This window comes from Microcebus murinus, chromosome 9 (genome assembly GCF_040939455.1).
Source record: "Microcebus murinus isolate Inina chromosome 9, M.murinus_Inina_mat1.0, whole genome shotgun sequence".
NCBI lineage: Eukaryota > Metazoa > Chordata > Mammalia > Primates > Cheirogaleidae > Microcebus > Microcebus murinus.
The window spans coordinates 90,048,332-90,071,339 of record NC_134112.1 but is presented as its reverse complement, the minus strand read 5'-3'; the positions used below and the strand labels follow the sequence as shown (position 1 = coordinate 90,071,339).

At 49.3% G+C, this 23,008-nt stretch overlaps 1 protein-coding gene and 1 non-coding gene across 2 annotated transcripts in view; both read right to left on the bottom strand.

Moving 5' to 3' along the window:
- Window positions 1–23,008, bottom strand: part of TBXAS1 (thromboxane A synthase 1) — a 160,628-nt gene that overhangs the window by 38,862 nt on the left and 98,758 nt on the right. Inside the window, exons 6-9 of the mRNA XM_012767996.3 lie at window positions 21,034–21,122; window positions 19,170–19,318; window positions 17,401–17,531; window positions 12,240–12,554 (exon numbers count right to left, since the gene is read on the bottom strand). Of these exons, the coding sequence (XP_012623450.2) occupies window positions 12,240–12,554; window positions 17,401–17,531; window positions 19,170–19,318; window positions 21,034–21,122 (684 nt within the window). The remainder of the gene's footprint in view (window positions 1–12,239; window positions 12,555–17,400; window positions 17,532–19,169; window positions 19,319–21,033; window positions 21,123–23,008) is intronic.
- Window positions 9,243–9,374, bottom strand: LOC142873194 (small nucleolar RNA SNORA70). Its single transcript, XR_012921237.1, has one exon. It is a non-coding gene; the product is annotated as a small nucleolar RNA SNORA70 (small nucleolar RNA).

Sequence of the window (23,008 nt, the reverse complement as noted above, 5' to 3'; positions counted from 1 at the left end):
TGTGGCGAGGGCGGGGCTGCTCCCGCCGCCAGATGCCCGGCGCTTCTCAATGTCATGAAGGTGCGGTGCAGACACAGCCGCAAGCCCCCCGCCCAGAGGTGGCCCTGAGGCCCCGTTTAAAAGATATGCTGGAGCCAGCTGGCCAGGCAGGGAAACCACAGCGCTGAGGATCAGCTTCAGAACCATGAAATCATGGAATATTAGAAACACAGACTCAGGAGTCAGAGATGTGGGTGCCCATCCACGCCAGGCCCTGCCTAGCTACTGCTTTGTCTTCTCAAGCTAATTACCTTGTCAGCGCCTCCGTGTTGGTTAGTCTTTGTGTCACTGTGGGTAGGCTGTAGTATCCAGTTATTTACTCAAACACTAATCTCAGCCTTGCTGTGAATGCAGGCCTGCAGATTTGGTTGACACCTACAAGCAGCTGATTTCAGGAAGGGAGATGACCCTTGATAAGATGGTGAGCCTCATGCACTCAGTTGGAGGCCTTAAAAGGTTTCCTGGAGAAGAAATGGTTCTGCCTCAAGACTTCACATCAACTCCTGCCTGAGTTTCCAAACCACCAACCTGCCCTACAGATTTCAGACTTGCCAGTCCCCACAAACACATGGGCCAATTCCTTAAAACAAATTTCTCTCCCTCTCTCTCTCTCTCCCCTATTGGTTCCCTTTCTCTGGGGGGTCCCTGACTAATACAACCTCTCCTTCCCCGCCAGCGAAATAGGGGTGGTGACGGCTCCTGCTTTATAAGGTCTCGGAAGGATCAAGCTGGCTTTTGTATGTAACGAACTTAGTTCAGGGTCCGTAAATAAACATTCAACTTTCATCATCATCATCATCATCATCATCATCATCATCATCATCACCACTGCCCGCAGAGGTCTAGTCCAATGCTTTCCTTTTACAGATAAGGAAACTGAGGCATAGAGAGGGAGATGGTAGTAGCTACACGTATGCAACGCCAGCCCTGTTCCAAATAGTGTACATGTCTCAATCTCTTTGACAACCTTATTAGCTCCATAATGACACGATCCCCTCTTTCCAGACAGAAAAGCTAAGGAACAAAGAGATGATGTCAGTGATCCATGCCACACTGCCAGTGAGCGCCAGCTCAGGCCCAGGGTGCTCTCCTGGCCCCGGGTGGAACGAGCACCCAGGTCCCAGGGTCCCTCCCGGGCTCGCTCCAGCCTTGCCGCTTGGGCGCAGTGCCCCGTGGTCAGAGAGGAGGCAGGGTGTGGTCCGAGTGTGGCTGGGCGCCCCCTCTCGGCCGAGCTTCCTCGCCCCGGTACCCGCTGGGTGTCCCAGAGAGCTTGCCCCGGAGGAGGGGCGAGAATCGCCTTTACGGAGTGGGACCTCAAACACAGGGACTGATGGAGGCCACGATACGCAGCTATGCCATTTTCATGAAGAAGTTTGGCTTTTTGAAGAAGAACCTTCTCCTGCCCTCCCCCACCGCCCCGGTCAACACCGGGAACCCCCTCCTTCTCAGCCACCGGAACCAGATCCCCCCCAAGTTGAAGCTCTGACCTATCGCTAAGGAGGTGAGGGGCTTAGCCTCTCCCTTCCAGCCTTAAATTACTAACGAAAACGTGTTGGAGACGAAGCCCATTGCAGAAAGAGCCTGGGTGGCTTTCTGAAGCTTCCTGTTCATATCAGAGGGTAGTTGATTCTCTTCTCATCTTTATAATACGGCCCCCTTTGCAGGTATCTGCTTTGTGCTCCCTACGGCTCTGGCCCCAGTCTGGTCCCAGCGGGGGGAGGCCAGTGGAGTTTAATTACATTCCTCCTATAGGGAACATTCAAGGAATGAGGCTTTGAAAAACAACTCGCGCTACCAAAAGGAAGGGGAAAAAAAAATCAAATTAAGCAAGTGAGAAACAGGCATTGCCTTTTGTGTCCTAGAGACCCAATCTAAATATTTAAATTTTAAAGACAGATTTCTAAATGCTTAACTTTACAAACCTTCCACATTGCAATTCATAGGGGAGTCAAACATCCCTTCTGATCTGGAATATTTATATGTTTGGACTAACAGGCTTTTGTAGTTGATATTTTCACAGATGCCATATTCGGTTCTAAAACATGATCTAAAAAAGAAAAAACCCATGAAACAAAACATAATGCTGCCCACAGTCCTGGGGCAAAACAGGCTTTCCAGAAAACAGGCTGAATTGATTGTGTCTGGGCCACAGCAAACATTTTGGAAAGGTCCCTTATTCTCTACTGATTCCCCAATTTTCCTCCCTCTCCCAGCGCTGAGGTGTTCAGAGACTGGCTATGGGTGAGCATGGAGGTGGCCCCCAGGCAGAGCTAGTAATGTGCTGGCTGCCAGGGGACACTCAAATGCCATGAGCTGGAAGGGGTGTGAGACAGAGGCTAGGAGGTGACGTTAGCAGAGTCGGGATGGTAGGTAGGAGGTTCCTCGTTCCTGGAAGCATTCAAGCTTAGCCACGTGATCTTCTTTCAGACATCTGTCCTGGGTGGCCCCTAAGGTCCCCTTGGTACCGAAGGGCCTGGGTTGCCTCCTTCCCTTGGCATGATGTTCTGGGCATCAGCTCATGGGCCTGTGCAGTGCCCTACCATTGTGGGGTTGTAGTGTGGCCTTCAACCTGCCCCCATGTCCCTGGGCAGGGGCTTCTGCCCTGACTCCAGCAGCCCCCTGGTGCCCAGGATGCAGCGACCCGGATGCTTACGCAGCACGTCTCCCTGCCTTTGCCCACCTCAACCTGCGCTCAGTTGGTCTCCAGTTAGAAAAGAAGGGAGAACCAACATCCATCCTCACCCCCCCAACACCCATTTCTCACGCGCCAGGCACTGTTCTAGGCCCCGAGATCTACCAGCGTGCTCAACGGGTCCCTGCTCTGTGGGGCTTACATCCTACTCGATGCTATCCCCTCCCAAGAGCAGTGGCATGTTAATAATGGATAGAGGAAGGCCCTTCCAATGGTGAAGTTTTAAGCCTAGTGATGGGCTGATGGGAAGGTTTTTTTGAAGCTCCTACCTCACTGTCATTATAGTGGCTTTGGTCAATAAAGTCCCATGAAAATTAAAAAAAAAGTAGGGGCTAGGCACACTGACTCACACCTGTAATCCCAGCACTTTGGGAGGCCGAAGTGGGATTGCTTGAGGCCAGGAGTTCAAGGTTGCAGTGAGCTATGATTGTGCCACTGCACTCCAGCTTGGGGAAGGGAGTGAGAAAGAAAGAAAGAGTGTGTGCTTATTCTTTTACTTCAAAAGCTAATTGTTGGGAATAAAACCCATTTTTTTGATGTTTTAAGAGCCCATGGTGTGAGCAATAGTTAAATAAACGAGCCATTTAATTGTGACTCTAGCTCAGTGCCAAGTGCACCCACAGAACGCTCAACTTCACCTGTGGAGTCAACTTTCCCAAGTTTATTTTTAATTCTTGCTTTTCTGGATTGATGTGAACCGACCCCACCAGCTTATTTGCTTAGCAAAGCTTAGCCCCTCTGGAGGCCCAGCTATTGAATATGAAATACTCTGATTTGCTACATGAAAGGCACCACATGTACGCTGATTGGTGTGGCCCACTCCCAGGAGGGACAGCTCTTTGCAGGTCCCCCTCCCTCTGCTCTGCAGGGACTTGGGGGAGGGGGGACTTGGAGTATTAATTGCTAAAAATTCAAAGTGCTGAGATGCCACACTTGATTAAGCTAGGCAGCCCAGGAAAAAACACTTGCAAGTCCTTCCTGCTCTTCAGCCTGCCTCCCCCTCCACCCCTGCTGCACGCACGCGGGCTGGCAGGCTTCTGGGATGGCTGGGCGCTCCCAAGTGGGCACTGGGGCAGGAAGCGGGGCAGGGAAGATTCTGGGCCTCTCTGGATCTGGGGAATAGAGCCAGAACAAGAGAGAGGGGAAGACTAAATAGTGCCGGGAACACTGCAGGGAGGAGAGAGGACAGAAGACAGAGAGATGGGGCAGGGTGGAGGCCGAGGGAAGAGGGGAGAGGCAGGGAGAGTTGCATGGGTCCCTAAGCTCCCAGATGGCACGAGGTCTGGGATGTGGCTGCCATTGCTGGGGCTCCTGGGAGCAGTTTCCCCAGGGGTCACAGTGGGCGTGGGCTTTGGGTGTCTCTAGGGCCGTGGAAGAGCCTGGAGCTCTGGGAGGCAGCAGAGGGAGGTCTTGCCATCACTCGCAGCCCAGATGGCCACCTTCCCGCAGGTGTCCCCAGGAAGAGAACAGGCAGACGACCCAGTTCACTAAGACCATTCTGTGTATATCATAATCATATGGGTAGTTAAAACCCAGGCATTGTCACCTGATCCAGATCCATCGGCCACCCTGCTTTGGGGACTCCTGAGCTGTCCACTGGTGGGGTGCACAAGTGCCCGCCTAATGTCCTGCCCTCCTTCTGGAGCTGGTGCTTTGGCAGCAGCAGCCACAAACCCTAACGTCAAGATGTCGTTCCAGGGACACGGCCAGAGAGCCCCTCTCCGCAGGCTGGGAAGACTGCCCTGCCTTGGTATTTGTGGCTGGGCTGCTACTTCCCTGGGTCAGGTGCTTCCAGAAAGAAGGCCAGGGGGTGGGCAAGTTGGATACATTTTCAAGGTCCTTCCACTTCGATTCCTACTCCTTAGTGTGAAAATAGTAGATCCTGTTCTAGGTCACCAGAGAAATGGCATGAGGGCAAATCCCCTTTGGCCACATCACTGGCATGGCCTGTCACATGGCACCCGGAGCTGCTGTGCACACCAGGGGCTCCTTACGGAAGCTCCAGGGCCAGTGGGGCTCCCTGCCCAGGGGAGCCGGCCTGGTGGGTCCCATTGGATGTGGTGGTCTCTCTCTCTTCTCTCCACGTGTTTGGAGAGAAGCTCTGCTTGCCGTCTTCCTCTTCTTTGAAGATGACTTTAAATAACTGAAAAGCTCCCCATAGCTTCCCACCATGGAGAAAATTATTTAAGGAAGCAACACGATTTTAGGATTAATTTAGAAGGATAAAAGCACCTCGAACGTGTATTAGGATTGGGTAATTCCTGCACCACTGTGTCCCCCACTCAATAGAGTGGCGTCACTATTATTGGAATAATCTTGAAACCATTGAGATTTGTTAACAAAAGGTAAATCACTCCAGAACATCAGTACTTTAGCTATCATTAGGAATAAATGCTTGCTCCATACATCTCACCTGAGACAGATGCAGTATTTAGGGTTTAGAACCTGGGCCATGGACGGGTAACACTGGCATCACCTGGGACCTTGTTAGAAATGCAGACCCCTGTGCCCCACCCAAGACCTGCAGCGTGGAACCTGCAGGTGTAACAAGTTCCCTGGGTGATTCCTATGCACGTTACATTTTGAGACGCTCCAGCGGGTGGCTGACGCTGCAGCCTGGTGCCACCACCCTCATACTGCTGGTTCTTTGTTTTATATTAATAGTTCAATGTTAGGGCTGGAAGTTGTTCCTTGTTCCTACCTCTTTCTTTGTACCTTGTTCCTTTGTGCTGTCTTGCCCTGTTATGGGATCTGCAGGCCAGGGAAGGATCTAGAAGAACCACTAAACCCTGCATGGCCCTTGCTAAACGCAGGACAGCAGGACCCCAGCAGACCTGGGCCAAGGGGAGGAACCTTCCCAGTGTGGAAAAGCCCATTTCCAGTTTGTCATTAGATCTCGAAGTCAACCGAGCCCTTCTTCCTGTGCAAAGACTGACCCTGGGTGGGATCCAAACTGGGAGACATTTTTTCCCATAGTGAGGATGACTTTGTGTTAAGCTATTCACATTTTTTTCACCCAACCCTCCCCCTGTGACAAAGGACATGTATTTATGAAATAGCTGGTTGGGGGTAAAATGGCTATTTTTTTTTTGTACCGCAGAATATGCTTTTTTCCTTTTGAGATCCTCTGGCTGTTTCAAGAACAAATCCCCAACCTTGCACACATTAGCAGCATGAGCTAATCAGCTGCAATAACCAGCACAGAATGTTCTTTTATCCTTAAGAGAGAAAGAAAGAGTAAGTTGTATTTTAATTAGATATTTATAATGGTTACAAAGCAGCTCTTCAAGAGAAGTTTTAAGAATTTGGCCTTCCTTCTAAGCATAGCTGTGTTCAAATTATCCTAAAGAGAGGCTGTATATCAATCCAATCCAGTTTGTGATAAATTTACAACTGGGTCTGCACAGTAGATTTATAACAAAAATTAAGCAGAAGGAAAATAGGTCATAAATTTTGGCTGGCACAGTCTGGCACCAAAGAGAAGAAAAGAGAATGGTTTAGCCAGATCAAAAGTCAATAATTTCAACATAAAGTACTAAAGCTATAGCAAAAACAATTTATATGAAAAGAAGTTGTTTTTTTTCCCCTCTCATCCTTTTCAAAATTATATATTGGCAGGCACAATGAAGCATCCACATGACAAAGGCCTTATTAAATTATTGGTGTGTTTTTTCAATTGGATGAGTATTGCCAATGGTACCAAGTGTTCCCTGCTCCTCTGCTGTTGAATTTAATGCATGCACCTCCTCCTCAATTTGAGTAGGGTAATGTGGAGACAAGAGAGAGTTCTCTAAGAGATTGGGAGACTGGAGAAAGAAGGTTTTAAACTGAATTTTCATGGTGGGACAGGAGGAGGGAAGGCCAGACAAAATTCCCAAGCAAGATGATTCGGAAGAAAACTCATATGGCTAGAAAGCAGCCCTGGAGACATGAACTATAAAGCAGATTGTAACTGTTCTAGAAACTGAACCAAAATCTATAACCCGAAAGGACATGGACAGTCAAGACCACTTGGGCGACAGCAGGTAGGTGGAGATGAGCTGTTGCCAGGCAGAACGTGTGGGCTGTAAAATGTGTGCAGAGATGATGGCCAGCATTTTTCCATGTGCCAGAAGTTTCATTCTGTGGAAAGCAGAGCATCTGAATCACTGACCTTCAGGCCTGACATTTACACTCCTTGCATGGTAGGATCTGCAATAAGGACCTGCTGACCTGGGTAGACAGGCCCTGCGGAAGTCACAGGACACTTGGTCTGAAGTGGTCACACCATTTATGAGACAGTTCTAGGCACTGTCAGACATACACCTTTGATTTTGGAAAGCTGGTTTGTAAAGGTTCAGAGGGAAGGTGAGCACAATCACATAACAAGAAATTGTAAAGTATGAGCTTCTAGTCTAAGCACCACGAACTCTACGTACATGGGGGCACAATTGTTTTCTGGCTACCCAGAAGCCATGTACCCCACTTTCAGTAATAGGGATTTGGAGATCTCCCTTCTCCCCCATTCAAGGTCTGAGTGGCTCATGTGAGGCACCCCCAAAACGACAACTCCAGGATGGAGCAAGAGACCCAGGTCTAAGCCAGCCAGTGCATCATATTTCCTGGAGCCCAGTGAGTGGTTGAGGGATGGGTGCTGTCACTAAGATACAGTGGGACTTTTGCTGAGACTTCCAGGAAAGAGACTCTTGCTTCTTCATGCTGGACTTGAACTTGCTCTCCACTACCCACAACCTCAGCTTGCATGGACATTGGAGAGATTTAAGGAAAACTTGTCAGAGCAAGGAGTCATTGGCTTAGGGAAGTGTTTCCCAAGCTACCCCATCCCCATCCAAGGAAGGGGGTCCCCAAAAGGACCACTCATAGCAATGGGGGCGGCTGCTCAAGTTTCATGCTGCTTGGTCGTCTGCTTACACAGCAGAATTGCCAATTTGCCCTCTTTGCCTATTTGAGCAAAGGAAAAGTAACTGGAGAGAGATGGCAGGGCCGAGGGCACAGTCACCCCTGGTGTGGCCAAGATGTGTGTTCGCCATGGACACCGCGGAAGACATCAAAGCTTGAGCCACCTTGCCAGTAACCTGCTCCAGACAGCTGATTCCCCACCAAGCAGGCGTGGGCAGGAGCTGGTGGCCAGAGCTGTCCCCATCAGGGGACATGTCCCCATCAGGAAATCGTGGAGCAGAGAAGTCCCAACAGCCCTCTGATTATCTCCTGTGTCTGCTCCACATCCAGGGCCACCTTGGGAAAGGCGCCGAGAGCAGCCCCAGGAAGGAGGGATTTGGGGATCTGTTTGCAGGCCCCAGTCCCTGGAGGAGAAGGGGGCCTCGCAGGAGGAGGGGCGGAGAGTGGAGGAACAGACCACCCCTCCCCAGGTGGCTTCCTCAGGCCACTCGCCAGCCCGAGCTATGAGGACAGGAGAGTGTTGGATTGTATCTGAGACTGAGGTTTCCATCCTGATCATATCAGACTGGTCTGGACTTTTTAATGCTTAAAAGCAAACCTTTGAGATCTGTCTGGGTACCACCAAGAGAAGGGAAAGGAGAGCCATAATTGGAGAAAACACCCGACTGTTTCCTATTTGTACCTCACTGAGTTCAGACTGTTGGAGCACTAGTAACACAGCTGTCATGAGACCACTCGGGGAGATCCTGCCTGGGAATGGAGGGTGCCCGGAGCCACTGGAGCGGAGAGACAGGGACAGAGAACAGCCTGGGTCCCAGCGACAAGCTGGAGCCCCTGCATGAGGCCACACGGGAAGGCAGTCCTGCCCACTGTGGTTTGGAGCTAGGGGTCAGTAAGCTCCCGGAGCCCACCTGGGCTGAGATGTCCAGCACCGTCCACAGCAGAGTCCTCACATAGAGCACTGTCACATAGAGCGCACGCAGCCACTCCTCCTGGGGGAGGGACCAGCTCTCAGCAGCCCCACAGGGCACTGCCGTAAAGGGAAATGGCTCCGGGAGAAGAAACTCTAGAACAAGAATGCAGCGGTCTCCTTGACAAATACGAGGGAAGGCGTCTAATGAGGCACGGGACGCTCTGCGGGGTGTCACGGAACAGCTAGACCAGAGCATCCTTGTGCGTAGGGTCTACAGAGCCCCGGAGTCTGGCATTAACTGGCACTCGAGAAATATTTGTTGAATGGAAACCAGCAGGAAAATGATAACAAGTCATACTTTACATGCAAATTTTCAGGAATATTTTTAGGAAAATATCTAATGTGTGAACATCTAATCTGCATTTCCATGTCCTGACAGATGGCCCATATTAACAGAGCTCTGATTATAGTAAAAAAAACACAAAAAAAGAAAAAGAAAGAAAGAAAAAAGAAAATGAAATGAAAGGAGAAGGAAAGAGAGAAAAGAAAAAAAGAGAAAACATACAATAGCCACTGAGCGGGTACCCCGTGTGAAGCAGCAATGCAATCGTGACTACCCAATTTATTTATTTATTTATTGCATTTTTTTCCCCCAGCACGGACAGCGCAAGGCCGGAGACATGAGCGTGCGTTGGAAAGGGCTGCCTGCAGGCTCCCTTACAGCAGCCCACGAAGCGACAGGCTGCGCACACTACCGAGGGGGCTGCCGTGTGCAGCCGTTGCACGTTGGGCCCGAGAGGAAAGGGGCACGGTGGGCTTAACCGGCTGGGGCTCCATGTATTTTTTTAAAAAGACAACTTCTAGGTATTCCCATTTCTCAGAGACTGTCCCAACTATTACCTACAGAAAGAAAATGGCCTTGGGGGCTTGCATGGCTGGGGCAGGGCTTTGGACCTTGTGTTTTCTTGGAAGAGGGGTCTGGGCCCTGAGAGTCTAAGGCTCTCTTCTCAGGGTGGAACCAGGGACCACGGGCATCAGAGTCCCTGGGACTGTTCACTAGAAATGTGGCTCTTGTGCCCAGGCCCGGACTTAGGGAATCATAACTCCTGGGGACAGGGCCCTGGAATTCCATATTATTTAGAATATATATTCTAAACAATCTTCCCAGATAGTTTCATATGCACTAAAGTTTGAAAAACTTTATCTGCTATGATCTGTTTGTTTGCCCACAGGGTCTCGGTGCCTGTGACATCCTGCACAGCCCCACGGGAGGTGGCCGGCTGGGGAAGAAGCCCCAGTCCTAGGCTGGGGGGTTGAAGGAGGCCAGGGTTTGGAGGGGCAGCATCACCCTCCTTGAGGTCACGGCCACCTAAGGCCACGCAGAGGTGAGGGGTTTGTGCATGAGGACCTTCGAATGGAAACACTGTGTCCTCCTGGCAGGTTAACAGTCAGGCATGACTATGGGTTGTAGCTGGTGGGACAGACTTCTAGCGCCTGGGAGCTCTCTAAATGACACCACACATTCTAGGCTTGGTTATTTACTGTCTTCCATTTCCCTGGAGGGTTTTGTTTGGAAGGGAGCTATTGTTTCCCAGGCCTAACTTATTGTCTCAATTGGCAATTAAATTCCCTGAAAGTGAGGATCTTGATTTCCGCCTCTTGGAGCGTGGCACTCATTGCATGCTTCCAAGTCCTTCATTTGACCTGCCTTCTGGTGTATTTGAGACCAGGGGGCTGAACTTCCCTCTAATGCCCTCCTGGGACAGCACCCTAACCGTCCTTTGGGAGGACACCCTCGCAAGTTCTCAGTCACATGAGTTTGACTGACCCTGGGTTTGGGATTGGATTGGAGTAAGCCCATTAGTGCCCCCGCTGCCATGGCCGCCATAGTTGGTTCCAGAATGGGCAGTGACCTCAGCATTCTGGTCAGAGTGACCCTCATGACTCTTGCTGAGGGTTTTAAGCCACCGACCCTCTCTTCTCCATGTTATGAGCAAGGAAGCATGTAGTCCCGGACACACTTGGCAGGCTTCCTGGGGCTTCGAGGGGTCAGCGTGCCTGAGAAAGGGGCCAGTATAAGAAGGCATGGCCAAGAGCTGGAGAGAGAGCCTGGGACTTGTGCACATCTTTGAGGCCTGGATAAAGATTTGCCTGAAGCCACATCTAGTCCTGAGCTGATTATGTGTACTCAATTATGTGTACTCATAAATACAAATTTAAGAGATTTTTCTTTGTTTGTTATTTATTTTGTTTTAGCTTACATCAGTTTGGGTTGGGTTTCTGTTACCTGTAACTAAATGCATCCTAATAGATGTGCCTTCCAGCTCCCCTTCCTTCTCTTGCAGTAAAGTGACACCCCAATCACCTCCCCAATTTAAAAACAAATAAATAAACAACGACAGATAAAACAGAATAAGATGGGTGGAAGGGTTATTTGGATTCATGGCTTGTGAGACTCCATGCCCAAAGAATATTGATTAATGGATCAATGTCAATCTTAAGGGAAGCCCTGTCCTGTTCAACATTTTAATCAATGACTTGGATGAAATAGGAGACATGCTTAGTAAGTCTCAGATGACACAAAGCTGGAGGAATTGCTAATATAACAGATGGCAGAATCAAGATTCAAAATTATTTTGACTGACTTGAACAGTAATAAAGATAAATATAAACTCTTGCTCAAAAAATCAATTGTATAAGCAGTGGGCTGGGGAGCCCCGGGTTGGCAGTTGTCATAACAACACAGAACTTGAAGTTGACTATGAACTCATGTAGAGCCCAAAGTTGAGGAAATGAGTAACAGTGAACACAGTTTTCAAAGATTTCAAAACTGCAGTGGAGAAGACTAACCTTGCCTCTACTTCCCCAGTAGGATAAAGAAGTGGAATTTTCTGAGAAGTGGCTTTCCCTCACTGTATGAAAGAATGTTCTAATGGCTCTAATAACAGAACAGACCACCTTCTAAAATTTTGACTGCAATAATAATTATATCAGAACGGAGGATTCCATTATAGTGGTCTTCCTTTTAAAGCACAGATTTTTAAAATAAATCTCTTTAACAACTCGTAAGTCAAAGCAATACGCACACAGGCATCCAGAGAAAAATGAGGTGAGAGAGTCTCCCCCTTGTTAAGTTTGCAGCAAGCGCAGCCAGAGGCGCCGCGTCTACAAGGAACACCTGGAATCTGCACTCGGCGCTGACCGGCCCGACTCACCGTGCTGCGTTTGAGGACCTCCCCATAAGCTCGCCAGTCTCTGTCCCTGTGCCAGCTTCGCCTGTCTTGTGTCCTCTCCTGCCTTCCAGCTGGTTGCATTTGGGGGCCCACACATGCCTCCCTCAGTGTGGCAGCTCCACTGACAGAGGACCGGGCAGCCCGCCTCCTCCCCAGCCCCGGCTCTTGCACCCTGACCCTGTCCTGGGACTTTGCAGCCCCGCCACAAGCCAGGCCTGGCCTCGTGGGCTGGCCCAGACAGAGAAGGTATGTGCACAATTTGCCTCTTTTCCTTCTGTTGTTCTCGACACTTCCTTTTACTTGCTAACCCAGAAAGATGGAGAATATGGGGAACATTCCCATTTCATCTTAGAGACTTAGGACGTGACTTTAGCAAGTTATCAAAATAAGTTTCACTTCTACAAACACAAAGTCAATTGCCCTGTGGCTGTCGCGTGGGCAACGGGGCCCAACTTGTACTCACATGTTTCTCCTTAAAAAGGTCCACTTCTCTCAGAAGCTTCTCTTGGCAGTCAGGGTTGGTGGCCAGTAGGTAAGTGGCAAAAGAGAGCGTGTTGGTGACCATCTCGTAGCCAGCGATGAGGAATATGAAGGCCTGGCCCACGATCTCCTCCACGCTCAAAGGCTTGGACAGGGCTCTGGGCTGGCGCGGCCGGGAAGGCCCCGCCCTGCACTGGGTAGAGGAGAGGACTTCTCGGACGATGTCAAAGTCCTCCACGCCCACGAGGCTCGAAGACTGTCGGGCATCCAGGACCATTTGGAGGAAGTCTCTCCGCCTCTGGGGGACAAAAGAAGAGAATGCATATTTTGGCCTTGCGGTCGCAGAAGTGAGGCTCCTTGGAGAACAAACGAAGAGGATATGTGGGTGTAGGTTTTCCAAGAGCTCAACAGGAACAAGGATCCTTGTTGTGGGTGGTGAGAGCCTGGACACCCCCGGGGGGTCCCTCAGCAGAGACACTCGAGTGCGGTGCACAGCAGTGGGGAGAGCTGCCGTTAGGAAGGATGAGGCCGTGCCGTCTGGGCTGGTTTTGTCGTTGAGCCACTTTGTTAAGTCAAGAAAAGCAAGTCACGGAGCAGTAGGCACAGTGGGCTGTCTTTCCGTGAAAACAGTAATGTGCAATGTATGTATGAAGATGTATATCTGTCCATGCATAGAACATATTTAGCAACATCCGTACCCAACAGTTCATAGTGAGCTGGAGCAGGTGGGAAAACAGGGGTAGGAGGCCTTTATTTTTTACTTTATACAGGTTTGTATTGCCGGTTGGTTGGTTGGGTTTCCAACAATAAAACAATTAAAACATCAAAGTGTTAAGTAGATATGAGGGATTCCGGGTCTCCCAGGGGCGAAAGTGGGTGCTGTTGCTTTGGTGCAATTGCCCCACCCGGGAAGTAGGACGAGGGTGGGCTCCAGGCCCCCATCTTGGTCCTGCCTGACCCTAATCGTCTCCCAAGTGACTGCCAGACCTGGGGGAGGAGGGAACACCCTATGAATCAGGCAACCAGAACTTAGCACGCCAGCTGAAAAGAATGCAGAGGCCTCTCTAGCCCACGGGCCAAGCAGCACGGGTACCACAGGGTCTGGAAATCGACCTAGAACCACCTGCATGCGCAGTAAGGCTCAGGTCACATGACTCCCAACTGTCCAATCAAAGTGGTTTCATGGTGACCTCTGAACCACGAGGGAGGTCCCAATCCAGGCACTGTACAACAAGCCACAGACCATATCCAGGCCCTTTTTGCCTTTCCTTTCCCTGCCCCTTTGCTGCGACGATGGGTCCCCTCGTCGTCTGTGGTATATGTTTCACACTCTGTAAACCTATATCCTGCTCTTGCCCTAGAATCCTATCTTCCTCTCCTCAGTAGACCTCAATTTCCTGCTTGCCTTACTATGGTGCGACTGGTCATTCTTCGGCCATGAGCGCGTCAAGGACTCACATTTTCACACTGAAACCTGACAAAGGCAAGGCCTCCACGGTCTGCTTACGCACACGGTAGTGTTAACATGGGCAGCTGCAAGTGCTCCTCACGAGGTAGAAAGTTAACGGAACTGGGGCGTGGGGAGGAAACCGGCTTTGGTGGAGCTTGTCTTCAAAGTCGGCAGACAGTGGCTTCTGTGTCCCCAAGCCTAGTCTCTTCCTGTCAGTTCACTCTTTTTCCCTCAGTAATCCCCTGCCCATGTGAGTGCCTAGAGCTTCCTCACCATTTCCCCTTCCTTTTTTAAATCAGTAATTTGCATGTTCTTTACATTTTTACCACCACTAATTATAACAATAGAAGCATTTCTGTATCACTTTAGTGTTAACAAAGTGTATTCCTGGCACACCCTTTCTTTGAAATGCTCTTTAATGTGATGAATGACAACCAATATGTTGCTCTTTTCTGAAGTTTATGGGACTAAAATGGCAGAAGGAGAGGATCAGAACCACCAACAGAAAACTATTTTAATTTCAAAGTACTTTACTAGTTGCATCTTCTCATTTCATTGGCTTCTGAATTTCTTTTGCATTAATAATCTATGCCACACACATTAGCCCCGAATTCCATCTCTTAAGATTGTCGTTGTTTCATGTGTGGTTGTGTTTTCTCCTCTATAAATTTTTTTTTTTTTTTGAGACAGAGTCTCGCTTTGTTGCCCAGGCTAGGGTGCCGTGGTGTCAGCCTAGCTCACAGCAACCTCAAACTCCTGGGCTCAAGTGATCCTCCTGCCTCAGCCTCCCAAGTAGCTGGGACTACAGGCATGCGCCACCATGCCCTGCTAATTTTTTTCTATATATATTAGTTGGCCAATTAATTTCTTTCTTTTTATAGTAGAGATGGGGTCTCGTTCTTGCTCAGGTTGGTTTCGAACTCTTGAGGTCAAATGATGCACCCGCCTCGGCCTCCCAGAGAGCTAGGATTACAGGCGTGAGCCACCGCGCCTGGCCTCTCCTCTATAAGATTTTAAGCATCTCTAGGGCAGGACCCCACTCTCAACCCCTATGCTGTGACTAGCATTACACTGAGCATGTGTTAAGTATGTAATCCATAATTCCACCAATGAAAACACGATGCAACAAGTGCATTTTAAAGAAGCATGTGTTGGGTTTGACTACCACTGCATGCTATTTAGAGCAGAGACCTTGGATCATGAGACCTTTGCTGCTCTACTGCTTCCCAGCTTTGTGACCTTGGAAGGAATCTGCTGAGATCCCAGCAGTGCTGAAGGTGAAGACTGTGGGCGGCGCAAACCTTGAGGCTGAGGAGGCAGGCCCTCAGCCTCCCACCAGCCTATTCGGGTTTTGACGGCTGAGAATGGCAAAGGGTCGGGGATAGATGGCCGCCTCAGCCACCCTGGATCATTCTGGTTTCCAAGCAGCACCCTCCAAGGCTGGCTTTCTCCAGCTTCCCTCCTGCTGCTTGCTCAGCATCTGGGTGGCCAGTGTGGTCCCCCTGCTAGCCCTGCTCCCTGGGGACAGTACAGGGGCAGGGCAAGATGCCACTGGGGGGAGTGAGCACCCTCTGCTTCCTCAACTCCTGGACACCGGCTCGGGACCCCAGATCACCCCCAGACCTCTCAGTCCACCCATCTGAAACTCCTCGGGGTGCCATACAGCTGCCCCTGAGGCCTGGCTGTGGCTTTGTGGGGCCGGGGGAGGGGAAATGATGGGAGGGAGAGCACAGCCACATCCACTGTGCATTTTTCCAGGGGCAGAACTGTGGCTGGCATCCTTTCCTCTTACCCCGGCTCAGACAAGCTGCTAACGGGCCGCTAGAGTCTTGTAGAAATCTGTCTTGACCTCCAGCTTCAGAGGCCAGAGGAAAAAGCCACTCTCTAGGGCCCGCCCTGCCGTTAGAGAGGAACATTAGTGTAGACGGGTATCTTTTATTCACGCTGCGTCGTGGAGGCTATCTGAACACTGCCCATTTAGGGCTGAAACAGTGCTGGTTTATGGTTATATCCAAGCAAAATACGCGCCCTGATAGATGTAGGTGTCTAATCCACCCATCGGCTAGAGCTTAGAAAAATATTTACCTTTTAACATCTGTGCTGCATTTTCACTGCGCAAACACACATCTGCTTGATGGAATGTATACAGAGTGTAGATGGCTTTAAAGCAAGTTTTCTTAGTAACCGTATAGCTCTGTCTTGACACAGGCAGTCCTGGATTTGTGGTAGGGAGGTTTTTCTCAGATCAACTCATTGTTTGAAACAAATAGCACTAGAGTTTATAAAAGGAAAAGCTCTAGGCAATCCCAGTAATTGGATCTTTAATAACCTCTCACCTCTTAGTAAGTCATTCGGTGCAACGGTTTTAAAAATTTCAGCCTGATTCCATAGCCAGGCTGGGGGTGTGTGTGTCTGTGTGCGTGTGCGTGCGTGTGTGTGTGTGTGTGTGTGTGTGTGTGTGACAAAGCTCTCAAAGGATAGCCATTTGTATTATAGTAATGTACAGGTTTGAAAATGGCTCCTTCTTCATCCTTGCTCCCCCAGGCTCCATCCTCACTCTGCTGAGAAGCAGGAGCCTGGATAAGAATATTCTGTACTTTCAGGCCTCAGAGCCAGGCCAAGGGTGCCAGCGGCCGAATCTCCCTCCTCCTCCAAGGGCATTCAAGTTGAGGTCACAGTGGTGTGGGCCAAGGTGCCGTGAGCTTGTCTATTCCTTCCCACGCCCTCCAGATCCTGCACGTGCGCAGCGTGAGGCCGGGCGGGATGAGGTTGCTGTCCCAGGCTTCTCGGTGTATCAAGCCCCTCATTGACCCTGATTTCATTCTAGGCCAACTGCCTTAGCAATCGGACCTCATGAATTCCTCTGAGCTACCCAACGCAGAAATCCCTATTAAAGTTCCATCTTGCACAAGCCAGTTAAGGAAAAGCCATTTGGGCCATTGTTCCTTTTCAGAAACTCTAATGCAACCAGGCCCTTACACATGCACGAGCGTTTGCAGGATTGAAATTATCTTTCATCACACTGAAAACGCCTCCTTCTATTTATAGCCAAGTTCAATCAACAAACATTTACTAGATTCCTACTTGGTGCCAAGCGCAGTGCAAGTCTGTAAGGAGGAAAGCAAATGATGGGTCTCCAGTGAAGCCTGCGAAGGAGACCAGAGGGGCCCCCAGCTCGACTTCTGCAGCGACACCCTCTGCGCAGAGAGGGGATGCGGGAGGGAGTGACAGTGCCTGAACAGAGTGACAGTGCCCTCTCTAATATTTATGCCATTCATGCTGTGAAACTCCATCTTGCTGTTTTGCGATATAAAGGACATGCTCATAAAAATTACAAGTGGGCACATTCATCTAGAAAATTCTTTTGGGCTGCTATAACCTGCATTCGAGGGGATGCTTACACTACAGGGACAGTTTGGGGACAGCTTTAATTCTACTCGTCCGTGTCAGAGGATGGACAAATTGCTCTGGGCCTCTCCCCGCTGCTGTCCCACCTGCTCTTTCTTGTGTGACCACCCTCAACCTTTCTCTGTTCTTCTTCCTGCCCCTGAAAAGCGCTGCTGAGCGGTGGATTGCTAAAGGACGGCGTGGTGTGACCCGCCGTGGCGTTGGGAGGGAAGAGGACGAAAAGAGGCAGGGGTGCAAAATGAGGTCCCATTCTATTTCAAGGCGGAGTCCTATTAAAATACGTTACCTCTTCCGCGGCTTGCTGGTCCCGCAAGGCAATCACATTCCTAATGAGTTTGTTAAAAAAGCCATTCAGTTCGTCTCGGTTCTTATTGGGTAAAATCCGGGCCAGCGGGACCATTACGGATGGAAATGATACTTGAAAGAGAAAAACAAAAGTGGCATTGAGAGGGGGCGGTAATAAACTGGGCCCATTAGACAGACGCCTGTTACCAGGAAGCGCCGCCTGGAACCCGAGTCATGTCGGAGCGCGCCATCCCCGCGGCACGGCGGCTTCCTCCAGCTCTGGGCCGCGCCGGCACATAGTAAGCACTCAACAAACATCTGGACGGTTAATTGAGTCCTCACTTCCATCTGGCCCTCGAGAGGTCAATCTCATAAATTAATGTTTCGGGTCCGAGACGGGAGGGCCCAAGGTCTTGCTTGGAATTTCACCAAGAGAGAACAGATTACAGGCTGATTCAAATCTTAGCAAGTGGTAGAAGCTGATTTACTTTTTAAACTTTTGGTCATTTGCATGTTTTCCCTCTGGATATTTGTCCCCCGAGAGGCCCCCTGAACTGTGGCTGAGAGCGGCTGCTGTCGCTGCTGATGAGGATGCTGGCCCCATCCGTGGTGCCCGCCTTGGAGGGCCACAGGCAGTTGGGCCCTTGCTGCCAGGCGCCAGGCTGGGGCTGCCGGGTCAGGGACGCTTAATCTGTCCTGGGCAGAGGCTCTGACCCAGGGCTGGGCTGTGTGTAGGGGAGCGAGGCTCAGCTCAGTCTCACTGTTTCCACGGTGGGCCTACTGTGTGCCAGGCTCTGCATGGGAGCTGGGCTGGAGAGAAAGTTCCAGACACACAGGCTGTCAGAATGCCCGGCCTGTTTTCCAGAGCAGGAGCCGGAACCAACATGACACAGCAGGGAGGAGGCTCAGCAGAGGGTGGGAGAATAGGGCACCAAGGAGCAGCCAGAGCAGCCACTTGGAAGGGGGCTGTGAGGGGCAAGGGAAGATCCTGGACCCCCACAGCAACCCCACCTGCAGCTTCAGGGTGGAGCTGATGGAGGTGACAAGGGCTCCCCCTGAAATTGGCTCAGAAATGGGGATGAACTGACTGAGGAGTGAACACCATTTACCGGCCCAGCAGAATGGTCAGAAATTATGGCAGTAATCAATAATAGCAACACTTCAATGTGTTCATAAAAGGAAGAAGATACTGGAATTGGCCAGAGGGCAAAAACTCACTTCTACAATAAAAGTAAAATCAGGAGGCTTAATAAAACCAGTGGGCTCGTCTCCGTACATTAGAGGCCCTGCTGGTCTCCCACGGCATGTGGTCTCTAGCGTACTATGCATTGGGCTTCAAGTGAAGGAAGAAGATTTTGCTGGCAGGGAGAAAAATGTCCTAGAAAATGAAAAGTTTTGGGCTCCAGTTTTGGCCCTGCCTTTCAAGGTCTCAGTTTTCTCATCTGAAAAATGGGGACAGGAATATCTTTCTCATAGGGGGAATACCAGGACTAAGTGAAGCGATGCACACAGAGCGCTTAGCACTGAGTGTCGCTGCTGTTCTCACTGTGGCAGTGGTGAGCGAGCCGGGGCTCCTGCATTGGTAGTAAGTGGTCCTAGGCTAGCGACTGCAGGAGCTTGGTGGCTCCAGGAGAACAAAGCCCCTGCAGGGGACTCTCAGAGACACCCCAGGCGCCCTTTCCTAGTAGCAGAGAGCTGCCCCAGGTGCCACGGGGTCCACCCAATTTGCCCTCGTCCAGATGTGGCACCCCCGGCTGGAGCTGCACTTACAGATCAAAACCAAGAGCGCCTTGGGGATGCGGAACTGGAAGAAACGCCTGCAGTGGCTCACAAAGGGGTGCTCCGGAGCCGTCCGGGAGTCCACCTCGGTGCCGAAGGCGACACTGGCAACCACGTCTGTGGCGTAACAGCAGTAGCACCTGCGGAGATGGGAACGTTGGGATTAGAAAGGACTCTGGCACTGGCCTTTCCAGAGAGCCCCGTCCTGAGGAAGGTGCTGCACCTGCACCCCCAGCCCCGCGGAAGCGCTGGCCAGACAGCTCGTCACACCACCGTGGATCTGCCGCGAGGTGGAGGGACAGGGCCCCCCGGGATGAGGCCCTCTGAGAGAACAGCAGAATGCAGGAGGAGACAGGAAGCCAGCAGCTAGCTTATCTAAACAAAACCAGGGGAGGGGAGGTGGAGGACACCACTCACTCAACCCTCAGGCTTCAGGCCGCTGCAATGGACCAGAACACAGTCAAAAACACTGAGAAAGACACTTTGCAGTCTCCTCCCCGTGTGGAAGGGCACATTGGTGACCCAGTGAATGCGCGCTTCCCCCCCAAAGCTCTGCCCGTCTCGGGCCAGGATCTAATGATTCATTGATTTACATCAAATTGTCATTGATGAATTAACAACCTCATTATCTAGTTTTATTAACTTTGTCCCCCTCTTCTTCCTAATGATTTTACAGCTTTCTTTAAAGCAACAAACAAAAAATAAGGGCTCTTCACACTTAAATAAATAGAAGACAAACTTTGGGATGGGCCTCGTGAACATATGTATATTATTAGAGAAAACATGCCGTGCACTTCAGAAACAAACGGAAGGGAAAGTGTCTGGCAGTAGCTTCAGAAAATTTAACCTCTTAGGCTACAGGAAACCTGTCCCCCTAAAGGCCATTTTAAATGGGAATTATTCTTTTTTTGTTATCTTATAGGAGTAGTCAGATTAAGTTCATTTTAAAAAGGTTAACAACTGGGTTATTAATATCCATTTATAATTAAAGAGTCTATTTTTATTCCTTGATGTAGGCACATACTTAGTTCCTCTTCTGCTTAAGTTATATAAGCACTAACTTATTGTGAAGGAATAAATGACATTTCTAGATGACTTTTAAAATTTTGACTGCTTTTATTGAAAACCTTGCTACAATTGGTTACACTTTTCCCTGCAATAGTAAAAACAAGAAGGAGACTATTGCATGTGATTTTATCTGACCCCAGTGGTTGAAGATTTAAGGGTTTTTTTAGGAGTTATTTACTTTGCTTTTATAGCTGACAGGGCCACCTAATCTTTAGCCAACTCTTGCATCCTATAACCAAAGAGAATGTGGATGAGAAGGCTTTGTAAACAATATGGTACAATATAAATGTTGGCGACGATTATGTTATTTTATTAGCGATGATAATGACTTGGCTTCTGGCTGATTCCACATCCTCACTGTATGCCTAATCTGCGGTAAGCCATGATTTGGCGTAAAACAACTAAAGATTTCTAGGAGAAAAGCCAGATAATTTAGATTTGGTGTCCACCCAAGTCACGGCGTCTAGGCTGAGATGCTCCACGATCTGTCTTGACGCGAAGGTGCCTGGACTTTTTCCCAGGCTCCTCCCTGCCCTTGCCTGAGCCTGTGAAGGTCCGGGCTTCCCCCCGCGCCCCCCAGACCATACATCCCTGGGCTGTGTTCACATTCATTGCATATTTGAAGTGGGTTTCATTTCTCCTTATGAGTCAGTTCATCCATGCCTTTATGAGCGCCTAGCACTTCCGCAGTTTGCTAGTCCCAAGGTAATTATCCAGCAATTATGCACCGTTACAAGAAGCAGCAATTCAGAACTGCGATTTCTCATTGGGCATGCAACCTCCTTACCTCTGGACATCGAACGCGGCCCCGGATTCTGCACAGCATTTTAAATGAGCCAGGAGAAGGTCGCAGGCTTGGCTGATGAGGGGAGTCAACTGATAACGGACAACAAAGGTGTAATTAGGGCACCATGCAGGGAGCACAGGGTGTATGCATGGCTTACTGGGGAAATGGACATTGTTTTGAAGGCACTTTTCACACAGCTAAGATTCAAGAGGAAGATCTAAAATTCACAAATATTCGTAAAATACAATAGCTGTCAGCATCTATTTTAACTTAAGCAATCTTTTTTTTTATTTTTGGAAGCAAAAAAGAAAAAAAAGATTTAAAGTAAATCTGGCGAAATAATTGTGAAAATGATCATTAAATGCTTAGACAAAACTGAGAATCAGTGCTCAATTTCATGACATTTGGTTAGCAGTAGAGAGTAAATAGAACCCGATCCATATGTACTATCTCTGGAATCAATCCAAGTCCATGCTTGTTTGTTCCAATTACATTTTAGATCTCCCACTAGAATATAGACTCTTAAAGGAACCTAAGGTCATCCATTTCAACTTCTTATTTAATACAGAAATTATTTTTAGAGGATTTCTGATGGATGGTTATTCATTTATGCTTAAGCTGCTTAAGCCTTCAAGTATAATGGAACCCTTGACTTCAAGAGGCCTCCTATGCCCACACAGGGCAATTATTGCATTTATTTTTTTAATATTAAAATGTTTTTATTAGCCGGGCATGGTGGCGCATGCCTGTAGTCCCAGCTACTCGGGAGGCTGAGGCAGCAGGATTGCTTGAGCCCAGGAGTTTGAGGTTGCTGTGAGCTAGGCTGACGCCACGGCACTCACTCTAGCCTGGGCAACAAGCGAGACTCTGTCTCAAAAAAAAAAAAAAAAAAAAAATGTTTTTGTTATGGAAAACTCCTAACCTACACAGAGAGCTAGAGAGAATGGTGTCATGCATATTCGTGCAGCTACCACTCAGCTGCAGCGAATCAAGGTCTCAGTGCTGGCTGCACCACTGTGACCTCAACAGGCTCCCTTGGGCGGGTGGGATTCTTTGCGGAGCCTCATGGGCACCCACGTGACGTTGTATTCTCTCCTGTATGCTTGAAAGGCCAAGCTGGAAATGTCAAGGGGACTCACGTTCACCAGTGCATGTACGCGGATAGCTTCCTAGCTAAAGCCACCTGCTGTGACAGATCGTTCTGAGCATTTCTTATGGAAAACATATTATGAAATGTCACCTACGTCTAGATGTTACTATTTTGACACCAGAATATTAAATTCTTGAGGGCAGGGGAGAATTTTGTCCGTTCATTTTTGTGTCCCCCGCACCTAGAACGGTGCCTTGCACATAGTAATTATTTGTTGAATGAACAGATTTTACTACGTAATACCCACTCTTTGCTTTTAAGGTCTTGAGACATTGGGAAAAGTTATAAAATGTCAATTTACTTGTCAGAAGGTATGCCATTGTATTGAAGCAAAATCTGACTTCTTCAAACAGCCTTTGGCTGGTTTCATTTCCGTCCTCTCCCACGTGACAGCGTGCCCCACGCTCACACAGCAAAGATCTGTCTGCTCCTGACCCTGTCCTGGACAGCCATTCCCCATCCCTTCAATTACTCCTCCTACCACATGGTTTGCACACACCTCTCCAGTCTTATTGCTCTCCTCTTTACCAAGGTCACTCCCAAAACGTGGCCCCATAAGTGGAACACAGTATTTTAGGTGTGAACCCATAAATGGTAGGCAGATCACTTCCCACCATCTGTACCCTGTGCATCGATCACAAAGCCACGGTTGCCTATTTTTTAGAAGACACATCACACAGACAAATATTGAGGTTCAGGTCAATGAAAACCACAAGGTCTTTTTCCATGAGTCACCATGTGCAATTGATATTTTGACCTTTAGGGTCCATTGATTAGAAAGGCTTTAAGATTTACATTGCATTTTATTCTGTGAAAAGTTGTCCT